Below are 12,726 nucleotides of genomic sequence, written 5' to 3'. Positions count from 1 at the left end.
AGCCATATATTCTCATTTCTCTTAGATAAATACCTGTTACTGGAGTTGCCGGGTCATAAGGCAGAGGTATATTTAACCTGGTACAAAGGTGCGGACAGTTCTCCTTAGTGGTTTTGTCTGTCATACACTCCCACGTATCACTGTATAAGAATTCTGCTTGTTTCATATCATCAACATTTTGAGGTGATACTCTTTAAAATTTTAGCCATTCTAATAGATGTAAAATGGTATATCATTGTGTTTTAATTTGCATGTAGATTGCTTAATTTTTTAATATCTAGTACTTTTCTAGATACCTATTCTTTTTTTTTTTTAAATCAAAGTATTGGGGATTGAACCCTGGACCTCGTGCATGCTAGGCTCAATGATCTACCACTGAGCTGAACCCACTGCCCCCCATTGTTCTTGATTTTTAATTTACATCGGTTATGGTCAGAAAACACATTCTTTAAGATTTCATTATTTTTAAATTTGAGACTTGTTTTCCATGTGTCTTTCATTGATTTCCCATTGTATTCTGTATGTATTTGAAAAGAATGTGTGTTCTGCACTTATTGGATGTAGCATACTATACATTAGGTTAAAGTGGTTGGTACTGTTGTTCAAATAGTCTATAACCTTATTAATCTTTTTTATCTTTGTTCTATGAGTTACTAAGAAAAAGGAATTAATATCTCCAACTCTCATTGTGGATTTGTATCTTTCTCCCTTTTTAGTTGTTATTTTTTACTTCCAGTATTTTAAAGCTCTGTTATTAGGTACATACATATTTAATTTTAATTCCTCAAATGACTTTGTAATTATACCCTCTGTGTTAACTTTTTTTGTGGTTTCTCCAGGGATTACAATGTGCGTCCTTAAGTTATTGCAGTCTGCTTAGACTTAATATTGTACCGCTTTATGTAAAGTCTAAGAACCTTGACACACCATATTTTCATTCATGCCCCTCCCTACTTTTTGTGCTGCTGTGATTTTACATTTACATATGTTATAACCTCTGTAGTACAATATTATATTTTAGCATTAAAGTTAATCTTTTAAGTTACAGGACAGTAGGAAGCATAATATTTTATACTTATCCCAAATTTATCATTTCTAGTGCCTTTTATTCCTTTGTGTAGATTTGAGTTCCCATATGGAATCATCCATTTAGCCTGAAGCATATACTTTAGCATTATTTGTAGTGCAAATCTACAGTGACAGATTTATTTGAAAATATATTATTTCACCTTTTTTTTTTTTTTTTTTTTTTTGGTTTGTTTTTTTGGGGGGTGGAGAGGAGGCAGTTAGGTTTATTTATTTATGTTAATGGAGGTACTGGGGATTGAACTCTCAGTCTACCACTCAGCTATACCCTCCCCCCTCACCTTTCTTTTTGAAAAATACTTGTTTTGAAGGATATTTTTGGTATATGTAGAATTTTTAGTCAGCAGTTATTTTTTTTTCTTTCAGCTCTTTAAATTGTCCCTGTCCTTCATTATTTCTGATGAGAAATCAGCCATCTTTATCATTGTTCTTCAGTTATCCTCTTGCTGTTTCTAGATTTTTTTCTTTATATTCCTTTTTTAGCAATTTAATTCTGATGTGGTTTTTCTTTGTATTTCTCTGCTAGCCGCCTTATATATAATTATAAGAATATATAATATTATGAAACATTATATAATAATTTTGGGGGGACTTTTTTTTTTTTTTTTTTTTTACCAGATTTAGGAAAAGTTTGGCCATTCAAAAATTTTTATTCTGCCTCATTCTGTTTCTCTTTTCCTTCTGGGTCTCTAATTGTATGTATATTAACTTGGTGGTGTCCCACAAGTTGCTGGGGATCCATTCTTTTTTGTGTGTGTATGTCTTTTTTTTCTTAGTTCTTCAGATGGATAATTCTTATTGATCTGTCTCTAAGTTCACTGACCTTTTCTTTTGACATCACCATCTTCTATTATGCCCATACTCGTAATTTTAGATATTGTAATTTTCAATCATAGAATCTACTTTTTTGAAAATAGTTTTTATTGTCTACTGAGATTTTCCCTTGTGCACATTCGATAAGCCTTTTAACATATTTATAATAGCTGTGTTAAAGTCCTGGTTTGCTAATTCCAACATTTTGGTCATCTCAAGGTCTGTTTTTGTTGACTTCATTTTCTCTTGACTCTGGGTTAAATTTTCCTCTTCTCATGTATTAAAATTTTTTATTGTATTCTGTACATTATGGTTGATACATTGTAGAGATTTTTAATTTTGTTCTCTCTCTCTGAAGAATACTGATTTTGTTCTTATCAGGTAGTTATTTGTGGAGGCTGTTTTATCCTTAATTAAGGTGGGTCTATTTCAGTTTTGCCATTTGGTCTCAGAGTGAATCTGTAGTCCTGGGACATAATCTTTACTTTACTCCTAAAGTGTGGCCCTTAGAGTTTCAATTGAAAGCCCAAGGGGTTTTCCAAGCCCCTCTAACTTGGTGGGATTGAAATTCTAAATCCTGTCTCTCCTGCGGTATCACTGAAATCTCAGCTTTTCAGCCTTCTAGCTGCTGCTTTTTACTAGATTTACTGGAACTTCCAGTTCTGAGGTCTTAAAGAATTGAGGGGAGTTTATATGCAGGTTTGGGGGCTCCCTTCCCTCTGGTTTTCTCCTTTCTAGGATACCCCTCTCAATACATAGCCATTGTGGCATCCCTAGACTCCATTATTTGATACCTTTAGCTGCCCTGTGCTGCTCAGACTGATGAGTGCCCTCAGGGGGAAAAGCTGTTTAAACCTAGTTGTGACCCAGTGTGGTTACCTTCTTTTGAGAATCCCCTCCATTTCCTTCTGCTTTTCATTGTTCACCAATGCCTTCAAATAGTTGCCTTTTCATATTTTTTCCACACTTTATAATTGTAATATAATTGACAGGGTTAGTCCAATATAAGCTACTCCACCATTGCTGGACTGAAGTCTGTTGCTAGACTATGGAACATCACTGGGATTGATCCAAGCTAAATATCTATTAGCTTTAAAATCTAGCATTTTCAGTGGATTAATAGCCAAGTAAAATAGCAATTTTATTTTTTAACCTATTCTTTCTCTGAGTTTGACTGAACAAACTTTTAAAATACCATACAAGAGAAGTAGTTGATGCCATTTTCTGTGTTACCTACATAGAAAAAGCTACATGTGTGGTTTAAGAGCCATGAAAGCACTTTTAACCATAATGGCTAGCTGCTTCAGAAACAATATGGAAAGATTGCATGGAATCTAAAAGAGGAAAGGAGAATAACAAGATATGTTGCTATTTTGTGAGTAATGCTACTGGTCCTTTGTTTTCCTAGTGAAATGGAAATCTAATTTTAAATGTAACAGATAAACAGGAAAAAATAGTATGTCTACCACTGATCAAAAATCAGGAATAATTAGACATTTGAGGTGTGAATTAGTCCACATATGTAACTTCCCTGGCAGCCACTTAGGGATAAGACTTCAGACACAGTCACATCTCTCTTGGCAAATGGAGCCTGGTATAGCGAATCCACTTCTCCAGTGTCCTCTACTCTGTTTTGCCATTGGCTCACTTCATAACCTTAAATCAGTCCCTTCTTTCTAAGCCTCAATTTCCTCAAATAAAAAAAGAGGAGTCCAGTATAGACAATATGTAAGGTCTTTTCCAGCTTTAGGCTTCTAGAAGTCTATGGTCAGAAGAGGTTTTCCTTTTGAATTTGAGGACAAATCCCTTGCATTAAATGGATTTTAACCTATTTAAATTATAGTTTTAATTCGTCTGTGTATTTTTTGTTCAAGGTTGCAATTGTGGCTCAAGACCTGGCAGCATTCCATACTGCTTCATCAGAAATGGGGCACCAGCAGCATAGCCATCACTTAGTAACCACAGAAACCAGGCCTCTGACCTTAGTGGCAACATCCAATGGCACCCAGATTGCAGTTCAGGTGGGTACAATGGCCGTTCAGGTGGGTACAATGGTCTCAGCATTGTACACTGTGCCCTTATGCATAACCTTCACGAAGGGAGGGCATAGAATAATCTATATTCTATTAAGGAAATTGCTGTCTTTGAAGTAGACTCAAGGAGACCACAACTTTGTTCTCTACTATCTTTACATATTCTAGGGGAATTTGTAGCAAGAAAAATAAGGTTCCTGGTATATATCCCTATTTGTACCTGGGCAGCCATCTTTACTCTCAAAATAAAAGTGTAACTGGGCAGGATTGTATAAAGCACTTAAGAGCTGTTGCTTGGAAATGAACCTCATGTAAACACAGACCCTAAGTTAGTCCTCCGAGAATCACTACACAGTGCTATTCTGTGGTGGGCAATGTCAGAAGACTGTGAAGAAACCATTCTCTGGGAAGTCACTGAATTCAGGCAGAGAATGCTAGGTGTAGATTACCTTTCCTTGGGAAGGTTGGTTTGTTTTCTTAATGTATTTACTTGGAAAAGGGTTAGAACACATTCAGGAAATTCTAGCTGTTGGTTTTAATTTAGTTTATGGGCAGAGAAGCTAAAGGCTCAGGAAGCTCTCTGAATATCTCCATTGGAAAAGATCTTTTGTTCCTTCAATTTGTGAAGGCTTATCAAATACCCTAAATAAAGAAACTGCATTATTCTCCCCAGCAGGAATTTGTTTTTGTGTTTTGTGGATCGGCAGTAGTACCCTAATAAGCCCAGGTGTCAGAATTACAGAGAGCACTTTTACTTCTGGCATATTATATTTCTTTGGCATTATCTTAACTGGTTTTGTGTATGTTCCTGTTTCAGCTTGGAGAACAGCCATCTCTGGAAGAAGCCATCAGAATAGCATCCAGGATTCAACAAGGAGAAACGCCAGGGTTGGATGATTAATCCTTTGAACAGTGGAGCAATAAAGGAAGAGGAGCCTTTCATCTTAAGAAAGCAGAGATCCATGAAGCCCGGGCCCAGGAAAATTAGAAATTTTCCATTCCTGAAACACTGTACACATTTTTATGCAAAAGTGGAGAAGGTTTTATTCTGAACACTTTTGTGTATATAACCCTTGGAATAGATTTCCCAAACTGATTCATTGTGTACAAGGAAGTATGAAATTAGGGCAATGCAGTAAATTTTTATGTTACTCTTTTATCAGATTACAAACTCCTAGAGTCAACACACAAGACCACTGATGTCTTACAGAGTCTTATGATGGATTTTTAACTTACTGTGAAAATAAATAAATAAAGGCTATATCTGAAATGTCAAAGGTTCTATTCATCAAACAATCATAATTCCAAAAGCCATCATGGACAATAAAGGATGTAAAGCCTTCAGATAGTTCCCTCAGCTAGTAGAGTGTCTGCAGTTTTTGTTCTACTGTATACTTGTCCATTTTTATTTGTATCTCACGGTTTGAAGACTATTCATTATAATTTTCCATCCCTGTTAAATACCAGCTCTTCAAGCTGAAGTGCTAATTATATTAGCATTACATTGAATTATGTATAAAATTACAAAGTTTGGTTATTTAAAATTAAAAAGTTGAATCCAGTACTTTCTTTTTGTTAAAGATTCTCCTTAGTGTTCAGTTTTTTGTTACTGTTTTTTAAAAATAATGAACTATCAAAGTTTGACCACAGGTTGGAGCCCGGGATAACAGTGCTGTAATTGGAAATGGCTTTACTCTGAAAATTAGGTTAGTGGGTTGGTGTAAATTATTTATTTTTGCTTATGTACTTTTGTTTTAAAGCTTATTTACCCTAAAGTTTATTATTAATTTTGAATACAGCAATTTTTTTACATGTTACCTTTATATTTGTTTCATTAAATTGGTATGGGTATGGGGGAAATGTTGCAGAAAATACAAACGTAATAGATTATAATCCAGCACACATATATTGAGAGTATATTGTGTATCAAGCACAGAATAAGTACTTTTGCATACATTTTTATCTACTCATAACAATTTTGTCAGATATATAGGATTTATTACCCCACTTCTGTACATGAGGAAAGTGAAGGTACAAAGAGGTTAAGTGTCTGCACAGGGCAAAGCCTTGTGGACTCAGACTTTCTGATGCCCATGTCCAAGGTGTTTTTTCACCACATCACAACTGCCTTCTTGGATGATAACAACTTATGGCAGAGATTATCAAGATGGGCCTTGGTGATTTTTGATTGCCTAGTGACCTGAGCACCTGAAGAACCATCTCTAATGTCGGAAATTCAGTGTAGGGCCCAGCAAGTTCCAAAAAAAGCAGGCAGAGTCTGTGTGAAGGTTGTCCTGCAACAATCACTCCTTTCTGTAGCTTGTTTGCCAGAGAGCTGAAATGGGGCTGTTTTTCATTTCAGGCTTTACAGTAAAAAGGAAAAAATGCTGTGCTGTTCTATTTAATATAAATGTTATCTTTGATCAGGTTCTTTGAAGTCTGGCTAAAAAGGGTCATGACTTAGTCATTTGAAATGGGAAACCCTTCGGGGTTGGGCAGGGGATTGGCTGCTTTCCCTTCAAAGCTCTTCATAGATGTAAAACATTAGAGAAGGTCTTAGTCACCCACAGTCTTGGTCTCCATTCTTGACAGAGATATTTAAACACACACACAACTCCCTGCTGAGGCCCAGAAAGGGGCCAGCACAGGAGGATAGAGGAAGAACAGAATCTCGAACTTGGGGGGGCTCTCCTGCCTCCTGGTCCAGGGCCTGGCTGCTGACAGAACGCTCTTCTGCAGGGCCCGGCCAGGTCTGCTGTGCTTTCCAAAACTGAAACCCAAGCTCAGCCTCCCCAGACTTTCCTTCCCTCTGCCTTTGTTCAGATTCCAGGGTGTTTCTCCCTCACTCTGGCTCCTTTATCAGCTAGATTGGGCAGAGCTGAGCTGGATGCTGCTGGGGGGCCTGCTTATCCCTCAGCTTAAAAGAAAATGCCTTCCTCCTGGCACCAGAGAAAAGGGCAGAGGGGTGCTGCTGGTTTGTCCCTTACCTGTCTTTCCAGGGAAGGGACCTCAAGAGCCGAGAGGTGGCATCTTGCCCCCAGGGGGCAACTCCAGCTGACGCACTAACAGTTGCTAGTAAAGCTGGTGTGGGATTCTTCTCAGGGCAGGGTGCAGAGAGGAGCCGTCCCAAGTTGAAGAGTCCCCGAAAGGCACGTGATGAAATGCGAGAACACGAGCAGATGGACTGATGGGCGCACAACTCTGTAATGTGATCCAGATAATGCTCAGGGCAAGCCTTTCAGTCCGAGAAAAACACCCCCACTCTATCCCAGACACAACTTGGGGCCACTATAAGGGAAAGTACATTGCTACAATCTGCACTCATAAGAATTTAGGAAATAAAGAGGATTTGGCTTCCTTAATCCTCTACAGGTGGCAGCTACCCAGAGGGCCAGACTGCTCCCTGTGCCTCCACTTCACCCCTGGCCATTAGGGGCAAACCGACTTTGGACAGTCTCATGTGCTGCCTTCCTGCATGGCAGCCCCAGGACGAGGTAACTTGGGAAATCACGCACTCAGCGCTGAAATGGGCTGGATTCCATGTCTCATCCCAAGGAATTTACATTCCAGTATTTCCTGGCTCAGATAAGTTGTAGATCAGTCAAGCACCAGTGAGCAGGGGAGGGGGTGGGTGAAAGGAAAGGTGTACAGCTGGAGTCTGTTTTCAGGGAGGGAAAGGAAAGGGAACACATGGGACATGGAGAAAGGCTGCCCCAGCCCCTCCCCTGTAAGCACTTCCACACTTAGGTTTCCTTTAAGGATGCGGGGGTGGGGGTGGGGGATCCTTCAAAGAATACTCCAGCCAAATACGCTCTTTTCTTTGGCCTGAGGAACAGGGTGTGTGACCAGTATGGTTGAACATGACCCTGCACTTGGGATTTGATGCACTGTGGTTGCAGTCTGGAAATTCTTAACCATTTTATCTTTGACTCTTTGTTAAGTGAAGTCTCCTGGAACAATGGAGCAGGCACTGGGAACTTGGAGCCTGCACTTACACAGTCCCCATAGTCCCCACTCACCCACCCATGGCCTCCCTGGATGGGTTCTCACTGCCACTCCTCTGCCTGGCAGGGGCCTGGAGCCAGAGTGGGATGGTGGGTGTCATGGTGGCGGCCATCCTCACCCCAGCCTGGCGGCACCACAGTGGTCCTGTTGGGCAGCCAACATTAGCTGAGTCTGGACAGGGACTAGCTCTTGCTCATCCTCATACTGGATGCGTCCCAGCTCTGAGTTTTGAAGATACCTTCAAAAGATACCTTTTGAAGAAGCACGTTTGCTGTGGGCTGGGGTGGAGGCCCGTGGGGATGGGAAATTGGTAGCTGTCAGGCTGAAGTGACACCTGCTCCAGACACCGATGGGGTCCTATGCCCCGGAGGCCTCTTTCTGTAGGCTCTGTGCCGGTGGCAGGGGGAGAGGGGAGCCCACTTCCTCCTATTTTTCCTGAGCCTGGCTGTTTGTGGCTTCTAGCCAGCTCAAGGCACCCTCCCAGAATGAGCCAAAAAATGAAAATGGTATAATTTCAGTGATTCTAAATACAAGTTAAATCCTCTGACATTTTCACTGAAAACTGATAATGTACAATATAAAGATGAAGGGTAAAATTCATGCTAAAAACTTAAGTCTTTAATTTTTCTTAGGACTATGTTGAATAGCAAATTAAAGGCACCATGACAAGTCAAGAGACTGCAGAAGAAAGAAAAAGCTTACGTATTCTTTTATGTGTATGTGTGCTGGGGGCTAAAATATACGTAACATAAAATTTACCATTTTAACCACTTTGGAGTGTACAGTTCAGTGTCATTAAGTACATTCACAAACATCACCACCATCCATCTCCAAAATATTTTCATCTTCCTAGACTGAAATTACCCACTGAACAAAAACTCCCCCTCCTGCTCCCTCCAGCCCCTGGCAACCACCATTCTACTTTCTGTCTCTATGACTTTCTTTGGCTACTGTTAAGTACCTCATATAAGTAGAATCATACATGCTATTTGTCCTTCTGTGTCTGGCTTTATGTACACCTATAACAGCCCCTTTTTCCTGCTTTTTGACCAAGAGGCCCCATATTTTCTTTTTGTCCTAAGCCCTACAGAATATGTAGCCTGCCCTGCTGAGGAGAGTTCTTCAATTCTCTTTCTGCTGTCACACAAGAAGTGTGACTCGTGTTTGGGGAATATATTATATGCTTCTCTTTTTAGATTATGGGCTCCCTTAGGATAACCGAGAACGTCTACTTCCCCATAACTCCTGGAGGTCCTGCAAAGCAGGTCACCTCTAGCTGTACTCTCCAGCTCTAAACTCACCTGGAAGTACAGAGAGTCCTCAATTCTCCATGCAGCAGTTTCATTTGCCTCCAGAGCATGGCTAAAATGGGAAGACAGAAAGTAAGTCATGCTGAGAGGAAAGAACGCTCAAGGTTCAGGATAACTGCACGAACAGTTAAAATGACAATTATCTGGCAAAAGTTTTTCTTTTTACTTTTCTGTGTTCAAGTAAAAGAAAATAGGATTCCTACTTTAATGTCAATCCCAAATTTCTCCTACTTTGCCTTACTTCTGCAGGGTTTCCCTGGACACACAGAAGGCATCCAAAAAAGCTCTCCAGAAGACAGAACACCCTAACTAGTCTGTCTAAACGCCTATCTGCCTAAGAAAGGATGTGGAAAACAACTCTCAGTTGCAGACTCAGTCACAGTGCCCTCCAGATAATTTCTGCAATTTCTATGGAGAAAGAGGTAAAATCTCTGCTGTTGCAAGGGAGCTGCCTTATCTTTTTAAATAGGGGACTTTTACTCCAACCCAGTGACAGGACTTTTGTGCCAATGAGGACCCTGGGAGGGCAATAGGCCCCAGCTGGGAGCAGCTCTTACCCTCACTAGACCTTCTGCCCATATGAAACTGATTAGCCAAGCGTTTTCCCCACTACCTTAGAGCTTTTCTAACATCCTGAAATTACTTAATGTTCTTTTAAACAGAAAATCAGGAACAACAAGAAAGTGGACCATTTTTTCTGCAAAGGTGATCTTCACTATTGTGAAACTGGTGAAACTTTGTGGGTATTTCAAAGTCAAAAAGAAAGGAATTATCAAGATAAATCAGGAGTCTGCACCTCTTTGGGAGCGATGGAAATGTCAGCCATCTTGATTGTGGTGGTGGTTTCACAGGTGTACACATCTAGTAAAATGCATCAAATTGTACATCTGAAATATATGTAGTTTACTGTATAGAAATCATACCACAATAAAGGTGTCTAAAAAAAGTTAAATAGGATTTAGGTTGACCTCTAATATATCTCTATTGAAATAATTAAATTTTACAAAAAATTTTTTTAAAAAAGAAGGAATTAGTTTAGTAATGAAAAACACTAGGGTGAGCCTTGGGGTCAGCTACCAGCAGGAGTCACTAAGTAGGTTCGGGGAGCAATGGTGGGGAAATAGAAAGGAACCTGTGACTGCTGGCACTGTCGTCAGGTACAGGGCACGATCAAGAGTGTTATGCTGGGCTTCCGCTACGAAATGAGGTCTGTGTATATTCATTTCTCCATCAACGTCATTATTCAGGAGAATGGTTCTCTGACTGAAATCCAAAATTTGGGGGGTGAAAAATAGTGTTCGGATGAGGCCAGGCGTTGCTTGTTTGGTATCTCAAGCCCAGAAAGATGAGTTAGTTCTTGAAGAAAACAACATTGGATTTGTGTCAAATTCAGCTGCATTGATTCAGCAAGCCACAACAGTTAAAAACAAGGATATCAGGCAATTTTTGGATGGAAATTTTTGTGCAAAAGGAACTATGTTTCTGAAAAGAGAACAGTTCAGCAGGCTGATGAGTAAGATCTAAGTTGTCCAGCTACAGAAAGAGCAGGATGCCAGATGATTCTTCAGACTCATTTGTGATATTTTTAAGGATGCAATAAAAGCTCTATTGATTTGGGGGGTAAAAAGAGTACTTGTCTGCAGCACTGCTCATAATAGCAAAAGTTTGAAAACAGCCTAATGGCAGACCTTAGACAAAGTATGGGAGAGTCCTGCTGCTTTAGGCTCCTCCAAGCCTCAGCATTGTGTGGGAGGGTTCTGGTGGGCTGCTCTGGGGAGCTCTGGGACGGACTGGTCACATGATGTTGTCGGCTGAATAATGCCACCCCCAAATATGTCTGTGTCCTAATTTCCAGAATCTGTGAATGTTATTCTATATGCATTAATATGAAACAATCTTTAAGAAATAGTACATGAAAAAGCAAGGTGCAGAAGAGTATGCAATATATACCATAACTTCTTATAAAAATATTTGAAAGATTATGTGTATTTGCATAAACCATTCATAAAGGATACAAGAAAACAGTAATACTGGCTGCCTCTGGAGAATAGGCTGGAAGCAGGGGTAGGTAGGAGAGAGACACTTTTACTGTATACCTTTTTATGCTTTTTGAATTTTGTATTATAAGCTTTTTATTATTTTAAAATAAATAAACTTATTCTTTGTTTTCAAGAAAGAATCTCAATGACAGGTCCTCTCCCTCAAGCAAATGGTACTTTGTTAAAAGATTTTCTGTCTTTGGTCATCAAATTTGAGCTACAGGGCTTAAATATAAGGCTGGCTGATGCAAGTTGATCATAATAGTTTGAATTCAGGTTTTACTGTTAGGTTTGAAATGTAAAAGTATGACTGACTTTTAGCAATACATTCTTTAAGGATTGGTGGACTACTTGTCTGGGCTACTCATCCCTAAACATTCAGCCATTTTCAGTGTAGGACTGCACCCTGCAGCCCCATAATTAGAGAGGCCCACTCACTGATCACTTCTCCAGGACAGCCTGACATAATGGACGGGCACAGGGAAGGGACCTTGCCCCTGTTCAGATCTCTGACCTGAACAAAAAAGGACCTAATTTCCTTCCAGTTTCCTTGGGAACTCACAAGCTGACAAGACAACTTCAGCCCCCCTTTTCTATAATCAGCATGTGCTGGTGCTCTGGAGAAGTTTAAAAAAAAACCTCTGCCTGTAGAAGTTAAAAAAAACTGTTGCCTTTAACTACCCTCTTCGGCTAGCTTTCTTTCCCTTTCTTCCTTATTGGGTATCAGAAGAGGATGAGGAGGAGATTTTTATTCCAAAGCTCACTGTTTCTTACTCATACCACATGTGCTGTGACTTCAGACTTGCTCATTCAGAGGAAGAGGGGCCTGTTTCTAGCCCCACCTCTGAAATCAGAGAGTTAGAACTTAGCCTAATGCACTCAACCACTAGGAAAAATTTTCAAGTTTTTCTAACAGCTCTTCAATCAGTGACAAATCAAACTGAATTATAGACCAGTTTTAACTATATAGCAATGAGAATGTATGGTCTTTAACTACATGTAAAAGTATGAATGATCCTCGGAAATATAATGCTGAGGAAAAAGAAGCTAGATGCAAAAGCATACAGGCCAAACTATTCACATTATTTGAAGTCAGGACAGTGGATACCCTTGGTAGGGCCAGGGCTGGGGATGAAAAGAGAGCCCAGAGGGGAGTTGAAGGGCATGTGAGTAGGGCCAGGCATTTAGAAAGCTGATTTAATGCTCTGCTTTCACCACCTTAAAGTTCTTAATAAATTTGAACATTGCATTTTCATTTTTCATTGGGCCCTGTAAATTATGTAGCTGGATCTAGGCACTGGTAGTCTCCTATTTCCTAATCTGGGTGTTGAATTTGTGAATATTCAACAAACCATACATATTTTGATACGTTTGCTTTTCTGTATGTGTATTATACTTAAGTATAAAGTTTAAAAAACTGAACTATAGACTATTTTAAAA

The 12,726-nt window shown here is 39.6% G+C and overlaps 1 protein-coding gene and 1 long non-coding RNA gene across 5 annotated transcripts in view; one reads left to right on the top strand and one right to left on the bottom strand.

Moving 5' to 3' along the window:
* ZNF143 (zinc finger protein 143) overlaps positions 1-5,496 on the top strand; it is a 58,636-nt gene extending 53,140 nt beyond the window's left edge. For all 4 annotated transcript variants that reach the window (XM_074372412.1, XM_010964883.3, XM_074372411.1 and 1 more), the window contains exons 15-16: positions 3,774-3,920; positions 4,750-5,496. In XM_074372412.1, the coding sequence (XP_074228513.1) occupies positions 3,774-3,920; positions 4,750-4,833 (231 nt within the window). In that variant the 3' untranslated portion in view covers positions 4,834-5,496. The remainder of the gene's footprint in view (positions 1-3,773; positions 3,921-4,749) is intronic.
* Positions 5,497-5,908: 412 nt separating this feature from the next.
* LOC141578861 (uncharacterized) overlaps positions 5,909-12,726 on the bottom strand; it is a 17,533-nt gene continuing 10,715 nt past the window's right edge. The window contains exons 2-3 of the long non-coding RNA XR_012509680.1: positions 9,239-9,299; positions 5,909-7,133 (exon numbers count right to left, since the gene is read on the bottom strand). This is a non-coding gene — a long non-coding RNA (uncharacterized LOC141578861). The remainder of the gene's footprint in view (positions 7,134-9,238; positions 9,300-12,726) is intronic.

The sequence above is a fragment of the Camelus bactrianus genome, chromosome 10 (assembly GCF_048773025.1).
Source record: "Camelus bactrianus isolate YW-2024 breed Bactrian camel chromosome 10, ASM4877302v1, whole genome shotgun sequence".
In the NCBI taxonomy this organism is placed as follows: Eukaryota; Metazoa; Chordata; class Mammalia; order Artiodactyla; family Camelidae; genus Camelus; species Camelus bactrianus.
This window is presented reverse-complemented; position numbering and strand designations above follow the sequence as displayed.